The sequence below is a fragment of the Mytilus trossulus genome, chromosome 7 (genome assembly GCF_036588685.1).
Source record: "Mytilus trossulus isolate FHL-02 chromosome 7, PNRI_Mtr1.1.1.hap1, whole genome shotgun sequence".
Taxonomy (NCBI): domain Eukaryota; kingdom Metazoa; phylum Mollusca; class Bivalvia; order Mytilida; family Mytilidae; genus Mytilus; species Mytilus trossulus.
The window spans coordinates 31,690,158-31,712,381 of NC_086379.1; the positions used below are offsets into that span (position 1 = coordinate 31,690,158).

Here is a 22,224-nt window from a genome sequence, read left to right on the forward strand (position 1 = left end):
CCAGCTAGGGGCTAGTTTTATATTGAATCGTGTAAATAACAATTTATTAAATCTTCCCCATGACTATTTATTGTAAGTTGTTTATCTATTGTTTATTACCATTGTTAGTTATATATTAAATTTTAAAAATTATTAAAAGTCTCCGTGGTCAGTATGGGCAAAAACGCAAAAAAAGCCAAGGTAAATATTTGCAAATAACCAAAAACTGTCTTGAGGCAATCATGTAATATTTATTCATATGCAGGTGTCTTTACAATATTGTAGGTCTAACCAACCAAGTCTACAAAAGTTGCAAATATAAAAACTATTGAGAGGATCTGCGACCGAACTCTATACGAGTAGCAGTAGGATATATCAAAATAATATCCCGAATCAAGTGCACACAGTTACTTAATCCCAAAGCACTTAACCTAATGACATAAAATCATTAAATTCTCCACTGGTATTTCACAGTACAATTCCCACACAGTCAGTCAAGGGTTCTAACAAAAATATGACCATTACGTTTAAAAGTGAGGTGCTTGACCAATAGCACCACGTAATTCATGATAAATATAGCGAGATGTACGTAGTATGATTCCCAATGAGACAGCCACCAATCAAATATCAATATCACAGATATGAAAAGGTCAATTCACGGGCCTCCAGAATGAACAAAAACCAATGCCGTCTAAAAAAAACATATTAAAGGCCATGGATAACAACATGTGTACAATCCAAAAGGAAAAATCCGGTCAAACTGATTCATATGACACATTAGCAAACGAAATAATCTATCTTGTCATGTTTCTTGATTTTCTAATGTTATTCTTCATTTTACAGAGATATCGTCGTTAGGTTTGCAAAATCCCGCGTTTTACAATTCCTCTCCTGAGACGTTACTTTATGGGTCTGTTGGAGGTCTTATATCACAGGCATTATCAGAAGTGTTTGATTTAAACGGTAAGTTATATTCTGCGTTTTGCATACATCATTTTGGTATGATTTTATTACGTACTTATGTTTATTATTTTCTTACGTTTGTTCCTACCATAATACAAAGACTTTGCATGGAAAATTAAATGAAAAACACAAAGTATGGATATTAAAAAAAATAAATACCGGTCAAAGCGTTGGGAGGATGACAGTTCAATGGGAAAATGAAAATCACACATGCCATTGAAAACTAAAAAGAAGCTGAAAACAAAAACTCCGTTAGTAATCTATTTACTTCCAGACCGCTGAAAACAAAAACTACGTTAGTAGTCTATTTACTTCCGCGTTTAAACTACGTTAGTCGTCTATTTGCTTCCAGATCGTGTTTAAACTACCTTAGTAGTCTATTTACTTCCAGACCGTGTTTAAACTACATAAGTAGTCTATTTACTCCCAGACCGTGTTTATACAAAGACAGTCCATCAGTTTATTTTTTGAAAGAAAATATATAAAAAGGGTCAAATGAATTCGAAGTTTCACCTCATCCATAAACCTGAGTAAATAAATATTTTTTTGGGTTATCTTGCAGCTCTTCTTTCACACTATATTAGTGGTACCATTGATAAAAGCGTCGTGTATACAATTGCTCATCATCTAGAGTGCTTAGCTGAGTTCTACAATGCATATAAATATTCCAATGATCAAGGAAGAGTAATCCACGTAAGTTTTGTTCACTCTGACTACTATTGGAAGTAGTACATTAAAATATCGAACTGCAAGTCAACTATTCCAAATTTATTTTTACAAATTAGCCTTTGTAGGCTAATAGTCGATATGTGAGCAATTATCATTAACTGTCGTCATCCATCCGTTAATTTCTCACTTTCGAAATCACTATTCCACTTTTGCGATTCCTATCATAACTTCATTGATTGCTGCTTACAAGGATTTTTTTCTACCAAATATTCCAATCGATATGATTGAAGTCACTCTTTTATATGTTTACTGCCGCCATCACGAGTTGGTTAACCATAATTATATATCTTTTTCGTAGGTGACAACAGGTATGTTTCCTTGGTATAAAGTTCCCTTTTTTACTCATTCAACGAGGCCCAAACTTGGTTAATTCTTTTTGTTTCAATTCTATAAAAAAAAATGTGGCAACCAAAGCAATTATTTTATTATAAGTTCTCTCCCAGTTGAATTTTAACCTGAAATATAATGACATAGAAACCCTTTACAAATCCCCCCACTGATGGCCATAAGATCCTGTCTGTATCTTTGGCTTTAGAAACAGCATTGTGAAATTTTCCTACCATCATTAAAATAAATGCATGGACAATCTTTCATAAAATATTAATTCATTTCATCAAAATAGAATAAAAAGTTAAACATAAAACGTATGTTACAGGAGATTGTTTGTAAATTTTTAAATATCTTATCTGAAATTAGAATAAATCCAAACACTTTCAAACTTTACAGATAATATTTGAAAGCCCACACTGATCGGATGATATACATGTCTGATATAATATCAAAGAGTTACCATAGCGCAATAGGAATATTATATTTCTATTTCCTCTCTGACTTAATCTGAACCAAACTCTCCAGGGAAATATGAATGGACCGCCATTCACTAAAATCTATAATTTCGCTATAATAATCTTAGCAGAAAATGAAATTCAAGATGCAGTTGTTGATTGTGTTCGGTCAGTTATTAAAACTTTTAGAAAGTCCACTGAACAACATTTTTTTTTTCACGAGAATGTAATGATCCGTTCACAAGAGGTAGTCATTGAATATCTTGTCAATTTTGAAACGTCGTAACTCTCTTTTAAGTGTAAAGGATATATATTGGGGTTGAGTCTGTACTAAATCTCTGTTTGATTAGTTGCCACATGTGGCACTGAACCAAATGGAAATTACGTTTAAACATGAACCCTTGAAAGTAAATTTACAATCAAAACCAAGTTTGCATAACAATTAATGTAATGAAGGATTTTTAATCATTGTGTTCTAATCGAGAAAAAAAACCCACTAAAAGAACAGAAGCATATCTTTATTCAGATCGGTGAATTTTCAAATTTCTTATTGAACGATTTACAAAGTAAAAACTTACAGACATCCCCGATCTCGTGGTGATAAACTGGACAACAGTGATGTCTTATAGGTTCCATTGAACCCTATGTGTTTATCATTATCCGTTTAAACGTTTTCGTATTCTACCTTCACTGATGAGTCTTTGTAGTCGTAACGCGATTTTGATGTACAAAATTTTGAAATAATCGTGGTATCTATAATGATATTATTCTCTGAAACTGCTTTTAAGTTTATATCTTGTTTTGAGGTAAAACGTACAAAGGATTTTAAGATAGTTTAAAATGAGCAACGTAAGACTACCTTTGATAGTGCAATATTTAGTTTTCAGTAAAGCTATGAATATACATATATATATATATATATTTTAGGTTCGTGGAGATTTAACAAAAAGCAGTAACTTTAGAGATATTTTGTCAATACACCTGGCACAGAGAGTAAGTATTGAGTACCATAAAACTCTAACTGCACAATGCATTCGCATTTTTCATGAGATGTTAACCAGATGTCCCCGTTTTATTTTATTTCAAAGTTCCTTTCGCTTACAATTTGTACTTTGTTGTTCATTGATATAAGTATATATATAAGTATAATTCCATTCTTATTGACATGTATATATATATATTTCTCTGTCCTATATGTTCTTCCATTTATTTATTGTAGCCCTGTCGTGTAATGTTGTCATTTTAATGTTATAACTAACATTGCCATTAAAGCGAGTTTTTTGGCATGCAACAAAACCAGGTTCAACCCACCATTTTTTCATAAAATGCACTGTACCAAGTCAGGAAAATGGCCATTGTTAGTTCGTTTCTGTGTTTGTTACATTTTGGTGTTGTGTTTCTGTTGTGTCGTAGTTCTCTTATATTTGCTGCGTTTCCCTCAGTTTTAGTTTTTAACCCGGATTTGTTTTTTGTCAATCGATTTATGAATTTCGAACAGCAGTATACTACTGTTGCCTTTATATGAGACATATCCAATCTACGCGTTAGCCATCAACAAAATCTCCGTCGATCAAAATACTCGTTTTTAACTTTATTTGAAACAAGACGAAAGTAATGTTGTCTTTAAATCATTGTCCTCATATAACTTATCATTTGACAATGGTTTGAACGACGCTAAACGTAAGAATGAAATGAAAGTCCGATATTATTTCGATTAGGTCACCTTTTTTCCGCTTTTAACGCTTATTTTCGTGTATAGAAAATGGTCCTCATAGGAATTAACTTTGTTTATATATAAACTTTATATAGATATAGGAAGATGTGGTTTGAGTGCCAATGAGACAACTCTCAACTCTCCATTTATGTTCGAATATAAAAGATTTCCTGTTATATTTCAGACATTTCAGAAAGGTCTTCCATTAGCCAAAGTACCCGACTTACCTGGGGTTAACTACACAGAGAGTCAAACATTCTTCATATCTTACGCACAGGTAAGGTCCATTATAATGAAGGAATTAAATGATCGGCGAAGACTAAAACAATATGAATGGGAAAGTTTTGTGAATAAGTCTAGGTACAATGAATTTGGGGCATTGCCTTGCAGATATTTTGTTTAAGTGAAACTCACTTTGGAGATTTGTTATATTTAAAAAAATATGTGAAACTTTAAATCGCAATGCTCGTGAATGACATAAGATATTACAGACTACTATATAAACCGACAAAGCTTTTTGTGTTAAATTAATTCATCATACACATACATGTTACTGCTGTTTTTATTTAGAAACTTCTCTGAAACTATAAAAGTTATGATAGGGGGAAGGGGAGGAGGGGCCCTGATCTCGAAATCTCGGGCAAAAAACCCCATGAAAACCCGGGGTCCCGAATTTAAAGAAATTTAATCCCGACATCCCGAAATTCGAAAAAGGAATCCCGGATCCGGAAAGTATCAATCCTGAAATTCCAAGCTTAAAAACACACGATCCCGACGTCCCAAAAAAGGACCTGCCCCTCATAATAGATCAAAGTCTGTGCATTTTATATACTCATAGAAAAATAACAACTTCTGATTTTGAGAAACATTGAGAAACCTAAAATAGATTGACCAACATCTCGAATATCACTTTACTTTCTTATTTTCCTTATTGTACGTTTTGAAATTATATTTTTGACTTTCTTGTTTTTTTTATCATTTATATAGCTTTTCTGTGAAAAAGTGACACCAAAGGGTATAACCCAATATTATGTAAACAACGAAGCTAGTAAGACGCCATTGCCAAATGAATTCAGGTTTGTAGTTTATATTGTTAATAAACATCGCTACTGGAGTTTCAATATCATTTTTTATAGAATAAGAAAATATATACACAACTTTCATTTTCCAACTTAAATATGAAGAAACACAATGATCTAACCTTTGTAGTTGTCGACGATGAAGTGTTTAAATACCTTGACTGGAAATAATGTCCTTGTGAGGTCGCCAAATTTGTTTTTATAAGGATAAACAAAAACCAGTACAATGTGATGCAAAAGTCTTGTATTTTCAACAAAATAAGTTGGAAAACAAAATTGTACACACTATAACTGAAAATGATAATTGATGAAGCACACAACTCAAATACAATATGACAATCAACAAGCTGAAAACAAAATTTACTTAAAACTTTTTACTGTCAATATATTGTATATTCCATCCTATAGATACCAACCCATGTATGTATTTGTAATGAACAATCAATTTCCAACTACATTGTATCACAAATTATTTGTGGTAGGAGTTATTTAATTCGATACGTGCTGTATGGGGATAAATGTACGATATTGTTGTTGCTGCAGAATATCTCGTTTCTAAATAAGTATGAAATACTAGTACAATTCAATAAAAATAAATTTAGCCCCTGTTGTAGTAAGAAAATAGTGTATGCCAACTTTTATTGCGATTGGATATGCAGTAATAGATGTATCTTTTTAACGAGCTAATCAACCTAAACTGACCGATCTTTTATATTTCAGAATTAAAGGAATGATGTCAAACATGAAACATTTTGCAGCTGCATTCAATTGTCCAGCTAGAAGTCCAATGAATCCACAAAACAGATGTCCATTGTTTTAAATCGTGTAATTACATTAAAACTTTGGATTCAATGTCTTGTTAAACAACTTTGTGATGATGTTTATTTCAGTGTTTTACACGTGATTGAAGGAGAATGTCAGCTTTAGTTGCAATAATATATAGTGATATCAGATATGGTTATTATGTAGTGTTTGGCTTGATTACAATAATAGTTTGTAGATAAACATCAATTTTAATTGAATTAAGACAAGTTTCGCTTTATTGAAAGGATTGCATTGTTTAGTGCTTTAGTTTGTGAAAGTTTTATGGTGTATGATGAATAGAGAGCTAGTATGTGTAACATGTATTATCGTTGTTGTCTAGAACAGTCAGGTGTATTTTTTCAAGGTGCTATTTACGTTATGATATACTGCAACTATTGTGAATTGGTACATCAGTTATGTAAAAGTTGTTTATTACTTTGCGTAAATGACATAGATATTCCTGAAATCCGTATGAAATGAATTCAAGATAGGCGTATTAATAACAACTTGAGTGTGAGAAAAGCAAAGACATAAATGTGACTTTCGGAAATATTTAAAAGAGAACATTAAAGAATCATCATGGCTCACAAAACATTTTAGTGAAAGAACAGTGACACATTCCTTCAACTGAAAACAGACCAGTATCAACCCAGCTGTATTTGTATAAATGTGCATTATTGATCTTAGGGCGGACAATGTGTGAGTCCACAGTTAACAAAACGTGTATAAATATTCTAGAAGCATTGTTTTGCTTTTATAAATGCATTTTTTTTTTATCAAGATTTTAAAATATAATTCCGCGCTTTTATTTATAGTTTATTCACGTGTATATTTGAGATAGGTGAATGGTACGTTATGAATGCATGTTGATAGAGGGAAATAGTATAAGTTTGTCAGTATTATTTTTTGTTGATTGAACACTGTAATATTAAATCATTTTGTTACTTTATATATACAAATAAATTTTATTGCTATTTTTCAAACAGTGCTATTTTTTTGGACAGAAAAAGTATCTTCCCTAGAGTTTGAACTTATGAATTCATTTGTTAATAAGAACACTATAAACTTTACTACTGGAGATATAACGCTTATAGATTTATATCCACAAGTTCATTCAAAATAAAGTTAATCATAGTGAACAATTAAATATATTTTCCTCATTTGCAGCAGGGACTCGGTGGCCGATTGGTCTTATCTAGTTGTTGGGCTTTCAAAACTGAGGTTTTGAGTTCGAACCCCGCACGTGACAGGTGCATCCGACTCCAGTATGAATTGATTAGGATATCAGTTTAAAAGCTGAAGGTTGGTGATTCTCTCCGGCTCATTCCGGTTTCCTCGAATCATATGAGAAACTGAGACGGAAATAAGGAACAAAAATGTATACCTTATTTCGTAAGAAATTGTTCAAATAAATGTGTTTTGTTATACCATTTGGTGCATACAGTACTTAGCGATTTCTCGCGCCAATGGATTATGTTTCCAAACCATCTACTAAATTAGCTCTTCGTTTCCGATTTAAATCTTTATTAACGATTATTGATTTCCTTCTAACTAAAAATCTTTAATGAAAATTCTTCGAATCAATGACAAACTGATTTTTGTTATGACCCATTATGATTTTCAACCAGAGATACGAAAGGGACGTACACTTTGACATTAACTTTCAGTGTTTTCCTGTGGCAAGTAATGCGTTAACACAACATAATACCAGTTACCATTTGTTAAATGAAAATAAACTGCATATATATTGCAAACCACACATCTTCTCTCCTCTTCACAGCTTTTAAAGTGCTTTAATTTTTTAAGAAAATACTGGTATTTTAGGAAAACAATATTGGGATTACTTCTGCGTAATTAATTATTTAATTTTTACCAAAGAACAAAAAAAGAAAACACGAATTTAAAAACATAACCACAATAAAAAAAATAATATTTTAATTATAAATTGTGATCAAGTGATAAGCCAGATTTTAAGATAATGTTTACATCTATGAGTCTTGTATCTTTCGCTCCTCGTTTGTTACTCTTAATACTTTTAAAAGACCTCGGAATAAGCAACTCATATTCATAAGCTGGACAAACAATAACGAATCTATTACTATACCTATAACAGTTGCATTCTGATAAAAAAATATAATATGTTATGTTATATTCGTTTAATCATAAGTTTAGAAGTAATTGTTCAACTTTTAATAATGTCTGATGTTTATAAATATAATTGAACATAAACACAAGAGATGGAATGTTTTCTAAAAAAAAGTCATCCAAAGAGGATGCGCTACGAGGAACCAAGAACATACTGTTTCTCATTCATACATCATTTTTTCCTGAAATTTTATTGTTAAATAAATATAAACAGAATGTTTACGATTAAAACCTTCAGTTTTCCAGATTGAGTACCAATATTGAGAACTAAATAGCTAAAAATCTTATAACAGTTTAACAAATTATTTGAACATCTCATAATTTTGTATAGTTCTTACTGTGATAACTTCTTACGTTTAAATTTGTTTGGTAAACCAATAAATGGGGAAACATAAAATTCAAATGATAATCATTTGAAATATAATACAACTATATTTTATCAATGAGAAACACACATTTATACCAGGCCAAAATAGTCGCACGTTCTTCGATCATGCAAATAGTACAGCCATTCATCTCAACATAATTTTACAATAATTCGGATTGTCGGACCAGTAAAATATAAATATGACACGAAAAAATTTCGAAGCTAAAAAACATCTACTCATCTTCTATATTAAGCGTCAATGGTGCATGCTCATATCGTGGTGAAAGTTTCTGTGATGGAGAAATCAACGGAGACAACTCATATGATTTGTCTACCTCTATTGCCATGTCGACAGAGCCCGAACCCTTATCACGAAAATCAACCCGCTTTGCCGCAAAACTAGGAGATGAATGATCAACCGTATGTCTTTGTTTTAAGCTACTTCCTCTAGATTTAGAAGGCACGATTCCATTATGTCTGTGTAAATCGTTTGATATCGTTACTGAGCTGTTTGATTGAGCTGATGGATCACCATCGCCCATACAGTCATAATTGTTATTGCTAAAACAATGCCAAGCAGATTCCGTACTTTGTCCTTGTTCAGACTGAGATAACCTGTTGAGACGACACATTTTGTCCTCTCCAGTCACCCAATATGTAAGGACTTCTCCTTTTCCCTGAAAGTAACACCATGATAAAATACAATTATTCATTCCTTTATATACCAAATGCTATATGTATTATAAAATCACATTTCATTTTAATATATGCTTTCTTTGTCAGGAGATCTGTATCGTTTTACCTTTTTTATTTTTGAATTGAATACACCTTTGTGTACATTTTTATTTTCAGTAAGCGTCTAACTAATTACTTTTCAAGCTCTTCAAATGCTTTATATACAATCTATACTTATGACATTCAAGTTTAAAAAAATGTACGTCGTATAAGATAAGGTTCCAAACAAGTATCCAAATATTGTACGGAACGGTTTTTTGGTTCTTTTTAGGATAGAAACACATTGACATATTACTATACCTTCATTGAAACAAGTCCTCTCTCTTCTACAGTGTATCCGTCAAGTTCATCCAGATAATTTTTGCATTGAGAAGAACAATGTATTTTAAGTGCTAAAACAAAATAAATACTATTTATTGCATTTTATGTTGTTTTCAAGACAACGTCCGATGAGAAAATTGTGTATTTTACTCCTTTTCTTTATTTCATGACAATTTTTATATATTGTTTAAAAATTCTGTGGTACCGGAATTCATGCTTAATTTATTGAGAATATGCCGAAAAAGAATTATAAGCAATCCGTAGTGACACAGGACTGAAGAAACAAGTCGTATCCGTCGTTTGTCCTGCGATCAATGCACACAAATTCTGGAATACTAATAAACGAGAAGAACATTGATTGTTTTTGGTAATATTTCTCACTATGCGGATTCAGTAGTATTCAGATATTTGCTGACATATTTGTTTGTTTTAACAGTGATTCAGGTTATAACACAATGGTGACTGCTTTATCCCTAATTTTTTTATAACATTTTTACATATTATGTCTGTTTGTGTTGTTCACACATTGTTGCCAATATTGTGGAATTTTATGTGACTGTCATACAAGTGAGAGGTTTAATAAGTCATTTCAACATTAGGAAATGTCTGTTCCAAGTTAGGAATATGTCAGTTGATATCAATTCTTTTGATTTTGTCATTTGATTAGGGACCTTCCGTTTTTAATTTTCCTCGGAGTTCGTTAATATAGCTATTTTACTTTTTACAAAGAAAAACATTTTAGGTGATTATAACAGTGAAGTCTCGAAGAACATTAAACGTGAAATTGATCATTCTTCCTCAAGAAAGGTACGCTTTAGATAATTTTAAACAAACTATTTGATAGATGTAAGTCTCAAGAGGAATCAACTTGTCACTTTCTGCAGAACTTATATGAATGAGATGTACATTTATTTTTGTACGATAAAAAACAGATTCTAACGATGTATATCGCTGAATATTTCTTTCATTAAAATCGGTGGTGTTTCCAAAAATGATATACACACCTACGTTTTGTAATAAATAAATGAGAATATATTGGTATTCATTTTTTAGTTGTTCATGTATTTATGGAAAGGGAAAGTACAAGTATAAAAATCCGATATATGTACAGAATATGAACGATAATCACAGACAAGTGATTTAACTATATAGTCAACCATAATTATTTAGTCTTTCCCAACTACTTTTTGCGTTTTTTTCTTATGTTCTGCTGTAACACCAATATATCAGGAAATAGGACAGCGAAGCGCCTAGGCGGTTGACGGTTCTGTGAAAATTTTAACTAAAGGCTAAAATTGTCGCAGCACCGCCAATTTGGCAGATTTCGCTGCGCTTAGATAACATATTTGCAGTTTACAGACTTATTGTAATCGTATGATAGCATTAGCCTCTGATTTCAAGGGTTAATAGCTTATCTTGAACTTCCCCTTTTCATATATGGTCTGCCACCTCAAACATATTCGGCGATCATCATATAACATTTTCAAAGACACATATGCATTTTTATCAGTTAATTTTAGTTCATATATCTACATGTATCACAAATTGCATTTCATATAATAGTACATATATCATATCACAAATTGCATTTCATATAACAGTACATATATCATATCTGTTAATAAATGCTGTGGCCATTTCCTGCCAATACCAATCTTGTTATTTTTTATGAGCATCTAAGATAATTGATAAAAACCTCTGACATTTCCTTGTTCATTGGTTATATATCATGTTCAATGTTTTTTAATTGCGATTCTCTCGTTGTCTTACTCATTTTCAGTTATGATTCTGAAGTTGTTTGATAAATAGTGGAACCTAAGTTGTATCCATAAATTGAACGAATTGCTAGAGATATATCTGAGATTAAATCATGCATCAATAACACGGCATTTATTATAAATAATAATATGGTTCAAAACAACTAAAAATATGTCGTATGAGCTGGTTACATGTTTGTTACTTACGTTCGCCTGTGGATTCCATCCTTGAAGTTGTATTAACCGTGTCACCAAATAGACAATATCTTGGCATTTTGTGTCCTACAACTCCGGCCACACAAGAACCAGAGTGGATACCTATACGTAGTTTGAGAACATCATTAGGCCGATGTCTTATCTTAGACTGTTTGATAGCTTTTAACAAATGTAATGACATTGAAGCTATTTCACCCGCATGATTGATTCCATTCCTTTTCGGGAGACCTGAGACCACCATATAAGCATCACCAATAGTTTCGACTTTATAAACATCGTAACTTTCGATAATAGAGTCAAATAGAGTATATAAATCATTCAGTAAATTAACCACCTAAAAATATAAGATTAAAATGAATGCATATTTTCTTTATATGAAAAGTCCTTTAAAAAATAAAACAACAAAAATACAAAACTCCAAGAAAATTTTAAACGGAAAGTCCTATATCAAAGATCAAATACACCAACCGAATGGAAAATAACTGTCATATTCCTGACTTAGTACAAGCATTTCGCTATGCAATATAATCGCAACCAATACATTATACACATATCATGAACATGGATTGCAATGATATAGCTGTCCTATAAAAAGGTACAAAACTTGAATAAAAAGTGTTGAAAGGTCAAATCAAGTACGAAGTCGCCTTTTTCAGGATGGCACTATAGAACATTCAGAAGAAATCAACAAAAAATTAACGTAATTAAATTTCGACCAATCATTGACTGAGAACAGGTATTTCACTGGTGAGGAGAAATATTTTTTTCACACAGCTCAAGTAATGTGAAAATAGCGCTAAAATTAGAGAAGAATTATGTTTTCTTGTCTTGTGTGAAGGTGTACATGCTTTCGTACAAAGTGCCGAGGAAAATTCAAAACGGTCAGTCCTTAATTAAATGACAAAATCAAAAGCTCAAACAATCAAACGAACAGATAACAACTGGCATACTAGTATTCCATAGCACAATAACATTTCTTGTGTATAAAAGGGTGGATCAAACCTGGTTTTATACCTAGCTTAACCTATGACACTCGAAAAAAATTCCATTATATTGAAAACGATGAGTGATTGAACAAAACAAACAGACATAATAGGTACAAATGTAAAAATAGGGAAACAACAGTCTACAGTTATCTTAATTACTATTATATAAACAAAATGTACAATAGAGAAAAACCAAAAGAGACACACAGACAAAGCACACCAGCAAAAACGAAAGACATGAAGACAATAATTTACCGTTGCACATTAACACAATGACGGGATGTATATGTACCGGGCCATGTGCATGCCCTCCGGACAGAGAATACTGATAAAAAGTTAAAAAGAAGAGAATGAAACCTTACGCATTTTTGATTAAAATTTACTAATTAAAGTCAAATTGACCTTTTAAATTCTTAAACACAAAACAAGCACAGCACTGTAGTTCTTAAAATGTTCGAATAGAGCCTGTTTGTAATCGCGAAATGGACAAGGTTTCTATATTTCTTTTCAGACTTTCTACATTTTATCAACCGAAGTGAACCATTTTATTCATCTAGGGCATGCTTTGCCTTAATCATTGTCAGATGCATAGGTTTGTCTGTACTCAGAGTAAATATTAGTGTGAAAACGCAGCCATTATAGCCAAATGGTTCACATGAACCTTAACACCAATGCGGTCTTGAAAATGTCAAGGTAAATTATTTAAAGATGGTTGAGTTATTCCTCTTGGTACATCATAACTGTCGAAACCATATACTAGACACTCTCTATGGTATATTAGGATTCAAGTCCTTAGACAGAAGTTGCATTCAACATATTATTGATTTGATTCTTCAACTTTTTATTTATTTTGCATTTCAACTTGGTTAAGATTTGAACTTATAACTACTTTGATCTGGGTGCAACCGATGATTCTTCTGTAAACTAAATTCGCTTCTATAGAAGTTTGATTGATAAAATCTTTGTAACATTGTTTCAAATGCTTTCGATTATGTATTATAAAGTCAATTATCAGCGTCAAGCGTCAAAAAGTCGACAGATTGATACTTGATAATTTATTTTCGAACATCCTATTAAGATATCACGATGGCAAAATGTCAGTGTTCAATCACAGAATAAACATACTTACTAAAAAAGTTAAAAAGCATGGTAAGATCTAAATATTTTTAAGATAAATTTATTTCGTAATTCTAAAAAGGTGAAAACTTTCATGAATTAAAATGTGCATTTATGTCACCCCTGCACAAGATTGTAAAATAAACTACATTGCACATTAAGTGTGCAGATATCTTTTTAATACCCCTCTATTGTCAATACCATTAATCATTTGATCCAACTTTTGATGAACAGGATTGTCAATACCTAGATACACGTCGATGTTTGCCAAAGATCTATGATGAACCTTTATATATGAATAAATATATGGACTGGACATTTTCGCAAAATGAATACAATTAAGAAAGTTTCAATGTAAATCGGCCTATGTCTTTTTGGTGTTCGTTTTTAATCGATATATTGATTCAGTAGATGTAAATCATGTACTAGAGGTCGATGTGTTTGCCCTTCTTCTACCTTATTATTATTGATACCCCGAAATATAATAGTTAAAAATAATAAAAAAAAAAGAAATATACTTTACCTGAAATGGTGTACTCTCAGATGACAAAGCAGTAAATCCACATATATCACTGAAGTATATTGTCACAGAATCGAATGATTCGGCCTCTACTTCCTTTCCTCTTTTTAACTGTTCTGCTACCAACCTTAATGACATATAATGCATATGCTAGTGTCTGTTATATTACAAGACGATTATCATAAGGTTGTGTTTAAGATACACAGAATGAATAAGCTTTTTGTTTCCTTTTTAATGTGAAAACCTAGAAGATAATCAAAATGTTCTTGTTTAAACATGTACAGTATGTTTTTTTTAACAATCTGAACATCATGATTTTCATAAAGAACAGCTTACATAAACTCATCCTAAATTCCAGGATTGAAATTTTATATTTGTACCAGACGCGCTTTTTGTATACAGTGACGCTAGAACAACATAAATGATATAGTGATACAGGTCTTAAAGCTGAGGTTACCTTATTTATATTGCAATATGCATTTTGTTTTTTAAAATGAATTATCAGTATTTAGTTCTAATATAATCTTAACGCAATCCTAATTCTAGCTCACTTTTAAATTATAGTTTTTCACGTGTGACGTCATGCTGTTTCTAAATATCATAAATTCAAATGTGACATAACGTTTGCCTTTTCGCCATCGTATGTGACGTCATTTTTTTAATTGCGTTGACGCCTGGACTGATTCTGGTGTGTCTATGCTGTATTGAACTTGGCATCATGTATTCGGGTTTAGTTTTCTGTAATAAGTTAATACTTCAGTTTCATTATGAATATATCTTTCACATTCATTTGTTAAAATTTACTGTTTGCAATAGCATGAATCGTTCTATATAATAGTGTTCTTATCCCGGGCATAAAAACAATGCCGTATTTGGCAAAACCTTTTCAACTTTTGATCTTCAGTGCTGTACAACTTTGTACTTTTTTCACTTTCGATCTTGTATATCTGGGCGTTATGTATTCGGGTTTAGTTTTCTGTAATTAGTTAATACTTCAGTTTCATTATGTATATCTCTTTCATATTCATTTGATAACATTTACTGTTTGCAATAGCATAAATTGTTCTATATAATAAGAATGTTCTTATCCCGGGCATACAAACAATGCCGTATTTGGCAAAACCTTTTCAACTTTTGATCTTCAGTGCTGTACAACTTTGTACTTTTTTCACTTTCGATCTTTTATATCTGGGCGTCACTGGTGAGTCTTGTGTGGACAAAACGCGTTTTTGGCGTATTGAATTTTAAACCTGATGCTTTTTGTTATCTATTAATCATGTTTTTCTTTGTCTAATAGGTTCTCCTTTTTATTTGTATTGTAATCCTGTAATATTATGTTGTCATTTCAATGTTATATTTAACTTTGCCATTAAAGTGCGAGGTTTGGCATGCCATAAAACCAGGTTCAACCCACCACTTTTATTCTCCTTTAAAAGTGTCCTGTACCAAGTCAGGAAGATGGCCATTGTTATAATATTGTTCGTTTCTGTGTGTGTTGCATTTTAACGTTGAGTCGTTTGTGTTTTCTCTTATTTTTGAGGTATTGAGATAAGACGTGGCACGGTACTTGTCTATCCCAAATTCATGTATTTGGTTTGATGTTATATTTGTTATTATCGTGGTGTTTTGTCTGTTGCTTGGTCCGTTTATGTGTGTGTTGCGTTTCGGTGTTGTGTCGTTGTTCTCCTATTAAATGCGTTTCCCTCTGTTTTATTTTGGTACCCCGATTTTGTTTTTTGTCCATGGATTTATGAGTTTTGAACAGCGGTATACTACTGTTGCCTTTATTTATAAAGCATTTCTATTTGGCTCAAATTTGTAGATACGTTTAACACCAGTCAGTCCGAGACACATTGAATAAGACAAATACATAGGCATATAAAGGCAGTTTAAAACAAACCATTAGAATATTCACAAAATTTAGTAAAGTTACAAAATTGTGACTAGAATTGAATTAATGACAAACTTTCTTACTTAGGTAACATCTGATGAAGTAATTCCTCAGTTTTCTTCTTTTCCTCAATCAGCTGATCTGTTCTTTCGTCTACAAGCACTTCTAAGTTGCTGGCATATTTCTCCATTATTGCTATCATATTATCAAAGATATTAGCTTTCCTAAAATATGATTTTAAATAACAAGAGAATAAGAACCAATAGTATCATACCAAATCATTCTTTTTATATTCTGCGTAAATCAATGCCCTCTTAAAATGCCAAATCCCAAATCTTCACTTAGGGACATATTTGAGATTACCTCAACAAACAAGAATTGAAATAATCGGGTATACAGTTTTTATACACATGACTTATTTTATTTGATACCTTAAACATGTTAAATAATCTGAAACATAATACTAGTGTTGACTATGATGTACTTTGTATAACGCGTTGAAACGCTATATAAACTGCTCATCAAGTCGCGTGAGGTAGATATAAGGTTCAGTGGGAGCGGATTTTGATGCTTTGTTCACTTTCAAATGTGACACTTTCAGCCAATCAAATTGTTCTTCAGCTTACAATATTAAAATACAGTAAAACTATTTGTATTAGTTAATAAGCGATAGTATTCTAAAAAAGTAGAAAAGAATTGTAAAATTTTTAAGTGAATATAAAATGATTTCTTTAGTTATGAATAAATATCAATTTTACTCTCTGTTATGTTACGTTTCTTAATCTTATGTCACTATCATGAACAAACCAAAAATTGAAAAAAAATACCAATGACTTTGACAAACGTGGATCCGTTGTTTATTAACATAAAAATGTTCAAATTACCTCGACCCTCGGTTTCAGTAAATATGATGTTAATTTGAATTTGAATTTTATCATATCCGTCATAACACTGTCACATTTTAATATCATATTTTCCCTTAACCAGACGGCATGCCAAAAAAAATGAAATGCCTACTGTTTTTACTCACATTCCTTTCTGCAATGATTTCAATCTCGTCCGTATAGTTTTTAAATCCGGACGTCTTTCCGGAACCTCATCCCAGCAGTCTTTAATGACTTCCGTAACGAACTTAGGTGTTGTATCTAGTTCAGCTAAACGTGGACGGAAAGGAATGTCACCATCATTATCTCTGACTTTAGTTATGATATCTAAAAACAAAACAAACACACCATACATCATTACTCAATGGAGTACGACATTAAATTGTCTCATATTATTTAACTGAAGTAATAACTGTTGTTATTTGTTAAAGTGCATTGAAATATACATTTTTCGATGAAACTGAATTTTATGAGCCAATTATCTAAAATATGATTGACTTTCTAAACGCTACTAGCGTCCTGTTAGTTCAATGGCAGTTTTCAGGTGATATTCAACTGACAAAGTTCGACTAGGGTCTATAGAAATGTTTATTTCTGGAGTTCTCTCGGTCTCGAGTGGGTAGGGAATACCAAGAAGAACCTACTTGGGGTTCGTGTTGTTTATTCTTTAGTTTTCTATGTTGTGTCATGTGCACTATTGTTTTTTCTGTTTGTCTTTTTCATTTTTAGCCATGGCGTTGTCAGTTTGTTTTAGATTTATGAGTTTGACTGTCCCTTTGGTATCTTTCGTCCCTCTTTTATATTAATGAATTTGTTTTCATCCCGAGTATGCGTGACATATTTGCCACTGGGTTATAAAGAGTAACTACAAATCACCGGCACCTTTTTTGAAATTAGTAACCAAAAGATGACATATAGTGAATTTAATCCCAAGATACACTCTTACACATCAGAGGGCTGTCTTTGATTATAAGTCTAAACATCAGCCGACGTTCCAATCAGCACGCACATAGTACCTTGATGACGATATATTGGCGATTAAAGATTTCAACAGTGACCTACCGTTGCTAATTTTTGAGTCCTTTTTTTTTAAGAGTTATGTCTTTGGTATCCATACCACATCTTCTTATTTTTATATATAAATAATATAAGTTGATTTTCTGCCTTTGTTGTGCTCAACTCTGTTGTTCAGTTCATAAAAATACATTAGTTTGTATATAACAACAAATACTTTTTTCGGTAAATTTTGTAAGTAAAGCATGTATTGCATATTACCTTGTGGAGACATGTCCATGTCGCCATATGGTCCCTTACGACCATGGATTTCATAAAGTATGATGGCAAAGGAATAAATATCCCCTTCTAGTGTACCACATCGGGGTCTCTTCTCCATTCTAAGCAGCTCAGGTGCACACCATAACAGATCTAAACAGACATTAAGATTTATATAGATTAAGTATTCAGCAGTTATTAAGTAAAATTTACAATTTTTTATTTGAACATTTAAAAACTAAATGCTTGAGGTTGAGTTTTGTTGGATTTTTAATGTTAATATGTAGCTACTATAAAAAAGAAGATGTGGTATGATTGCCAATGAGACAACTATCAACAAAAGACCAAAATGACACAAACATTAACAACTATAGGTCACCGTACGGCCTTCAACAATGAGCAAAACAGATACCGCATAGTCAGCTATAAAAGGCCCCGATAAGACATTGTAAAACAATTCAAAGACGCATACAAAGGGAAAATCAAGCACACGCGAAAAAAACACGATTGACGGTGTGTAGCTAACATAGATGTGTTGTCTCATTTCATGATAGCATGTATCTATCTACATATTGCCCGTCTCATTGGCATTTACACCGAATCTTTTTTGCTTTATTCTAATAAAATATCTGTTCCATATTTTTAAGGTGGCCTTTTTTTCATTTGTCGTTTCTTGACCGGATTTTTTTAGAGCGAAAACATTGTTTTATATACATTTATATTATCCGCCAACTATGTATAGGCATTTGCTTGTGCCTTATTCTGTATATATAGAGGCAGCAAAGTCTGAGTAAAACTATATACAGTAGAGAACATAAGAAATCTAGAACATCATATATATTTATATCGGATTAATGTTAAGCTATAGGAACAACTGAGTATGAAAAATAAAAGTTTCATAAACATTTGCATTGTGTTAAGATTTTGTATATATTCATCGCATTAGTAAAATTTGTAAGACAATGAGTTCAAAGTTATTTAGCAGTCCTCTGCCTCTTGTTACAGTGTAAACTGTCTAGAATGAAAATAAAGTTCTAAGTTCTAAGTTCTCCATATGGTGAAGATCGTTTACGAACAGCACACAGTTTTTCAAGTACATAATCAACAGTATGGATCGATTTTCATATACAAAATCTGTGTACGTCAACATTATTTGTAATAAATACTATTTGCTGTTTCAGTTTATAAGCTCCTGTTATCTTGCATTTCATGATGAAAAATAATTTTTGCGATTTATAAAAATTAAATATTTCAGAGAATTATAATCTATAAACAAGTGATTGTGTACTGAACTTTGTACTCTTCTTAAGAATGTCATTTTAAAGAGATATACAAGAGCAATGAGCGAAATAAGACATATAATGAAATGAAGGGATATTAATTTGTGTAAGACATATATTTATAGATTAATCTAAGTATCAGCATCTTACCATTATTTTTCTCCTCTGTTTTAATGACAACAAACAATATGTTTTTGTTCGAATAAAGTTATATTCATTGACGAATATATGTCTCTAAGAAAATACCCTAAAACATTTTTTTTCCAAAGCCATTATCATGTGCTGGTTGAATAAGAAACATAACAAACACTAAGTTCAATTATTTGAAAATATCATATCATAATTCTAATTTTATAATGCACAGAAATGTAAAACATAACAAATATTCTTTTTGATTGTTTTGGTTTGCATACGTTACCTGTTTGAAATAAAATAAAATTATGAGGAATATTTTTTAAAACACGTCTTTAAAAGTATCTTTTCGAAACCATTTTGTAACCTGCTTAAAAAAAAACCCAAAAACCACTTTTATTTCTGATATGGGCTTTACACAGGTTGGGGACAACCCACCAAATGGGCAACTGTTCGCTAAATGAGTAACAATCCCTCATTTTAGTAATCATTTTGTAGTGCTAAAAAATAAAATTTTCTTAACTGAGTGTTTTTTCTTAAAATGGCACATATTCATAAAAAATGCAGCAACTTTTCCAAAATATGATTATCCTTATCTTGATATACTGAGAAGATACAAGCCTATGAAAAATCAGAAAATTTGACCATTTTCTAGGCTTCTAACTTTTTTAAAACCAATAATAAAAATATAGTTCTTTGGGAGAAGTTGTTCCGTTTTCTATAAATTTGTGTCCTTTTACCTTGAAAGACCTATTTTTAGAAAATCAAGTTTTTAGCATGATTACTCAAATGGGGGATTGTTACTCATTTGGGGAATAGTTCCCCATTTGGTGGGTTGTCCCCAACCTGTTAAACCTTTTTATCTCTGATATGAGCGTAAACAAACTTAACCATGATTAGATTATACAAAGATTTCTTTATTTTTGAATTTTACAAAATGACGAAAGAATTAAAATTTCTCCAAAAGGTTTAAAACACACTGTTTATACAACCCACACAAAGATGTCATTTCCCCTGCTGTCAACCTTTGCCATCGAACAATCAGTTTAATAATGTCATACAGAACCCAAATAACTTTTTCTATTCTGCTAAAAACGAATTGACTTAGATTCGTTTTTGTGATGCTTCACCTTAAAATCGTTCACATTGTTTACGCATTTATTTCTTGCAGAATGCGTAAAAGATTTTTGTATCCCATTTAGATTCTCAATATTAAATATTTCACTGCGACTACGTCACACTATGAAGAAACGTGTTAAAAACCACACCACATTCTGTGTGTGTCTTTTTCAAATCAAAATCCTGAATTATAGTGGTTTGGCAGCTGCATGTTTGTCATTGTATTTCGTATATTGATTAGTCATATTTCATGCAGTTATTTTTGTGTTGATTTGCTCTTTGTTGAAACCAATACGGTGATCTACATTGGTTCATATCCTGAATTTCGGTAGCTGGTAAATAGTGTGTCATACAAAACATAAGTTTTTGTTTAATATTCATCAGGTAATTGCGTTATGAAAAAATTTGAAAGGCCAAAAAAATGTGATGTTCTATAATTATATGTTATGAACCTCTCTCATGCAATATGTTTGGACACAGTTACTGTTGCCTAACATAGACTATTCGTGAACTAGAGACCGACATGACATTTTAATTGAAATCTTAATAGGTTAAATTAATTAGTTTCAAGTGTGAATCATAGCTTAATTCGTATTTGGAATTTGATTACAGTTGACTAACTCTATATAATGACCTGCAACTATGCCATATAACAGTTCATATTGCTTTTTTGTTCCGTGATTTGTATCTGGGAATTTTGTAAAATGCAATGAACTACGTGTTATTATTAAATAAATACTCATTAAGCCGATAAAATGACATTTAATTCAATCGAAGCAGGTTTTAATAAGTAATCAGTGCAGTAAGAAGTATATCTAAATCAAATTTGCAGTGACGCATTGGCGCATTTAGTGCAAATTACTTGTTTGTCTAATACTTCCTTCGTCTGAGTAAATATATATTTGTATACAATCAATAAATATTTGTGTAATGCAACATTGAATCGTGAAATGCATTCTTGTTCACTATTTATTTTTGAAATACGAATCGACACACAAACTTAACTCAAGTCAAATTGTGCTTATAAACTCAAATGCTTATATAAGTATAATGTGGAATGATTTCAATATAGAAACGTTGAGTATCATCTAGAGATCAAGAAGTAAATACTAGTTACGATACGGTCTTCAACAATGAGCAAACCCTTCCCATATATCCGTCGGTTTCATGTCGTTACATCGTTTAATGTATAATAATACTTTTAAAGTTGGAACGCCACTAACAAATCACTAGTAAAAGGGGTGAATTTCCTCTTATCGTATCATCCTACTTAACTGTTTAAAATAGTCCTTGTAACTTTACTCCCTAGTTCCAAATGAACGTTTATTATCACCTGGATTTGCCATTGTAACTCATCATAATAATATAAGTTATATCAGCACTGTAAAATTCTGTACACCTCTAATCAAACCTTAAACGAATCTATTTTT

General features: G+C 31.6%; 2 protein-coding genes across 4 annotated transcripts in view; one reads left to right on the top strand and one right to left on the bottom strand.

Moving 5' to 3' along the window:
• Positions 1-7,036, top strand: part of LOC134724938 (membrane metallo-endopeptidase-like 1) — a 38,490-nt gene extending 31,454 nt beyond the window's left edge. For both annotated transcript variants that reach the window (XM_063588325.1, XM_063588326.1), the window contains 6 exons: positions 823-942; positions 1,505-1,635; positions 3,384-3,449; positions 4,355-4,447; positions 5,158-5,246; positions 5,970-7,036. In XM_063588325.1, coding sequence (XP_063444395.1) covers positions 823-942; positions 1,505-1,635; positions 3,384-3,449; positions 4,355-4,447; positions 5,158-5,246; positions 5,970-6,069 — 599 coding nt within the window. In that variant the 3' untranslated portion in view covers positions 6,070-7,036. The remainder of the gene's footprint in view (positions 1-822; positions 943-1,504; positions 1,636-3,383; positions 3,450-4,354; positions 4,448-5,157; positions 5,247-5,969) is intronic.
• A 917-nt stretch (positions 7,037-7,953) lies between these two features.
• The window catches only part of LOC134724937 (guanylate cyclase 32E-like), a 112,783-nt gene continuing 98,512 nt past the window's right edge, over positions 7,954-22,224 (bottom strand). For both annotated transcript variants that reach the window (XM_063588323.1, XM_063588324.1), the window contains 7 exons: positions 18,267-18,416; positions 17,138-17,318; positions 16,191-16,331; positions 14,220-14,343; positions 11,586-11,928; positions 9,601-9,692; positions 7,954-9,242 (listed from right to left, as the gene is read on the bottom strand). In XM_063588323.1, the coding sequence (XP_063444393.1) occupies positions 8,799-9,242; positions 9,601-9,692; positions 11,586-11,928; positions 14,220-14,343; positions 16,191-16,331; positions 17,138-17,318; positions 18,267-18,416 (1,475 nt within the window). In that variant the 3' untranslated portion in view covers positions 7,954-8,798. The remainder of the gene's footprint in view (positions 9,243-9,600; positions 9,693-11,585; positions 11,929-14,219; positions 14,344-16,190; positions 16,332-17,137; positions 17,319-18,266; positions 18,417-22,224) is intronic.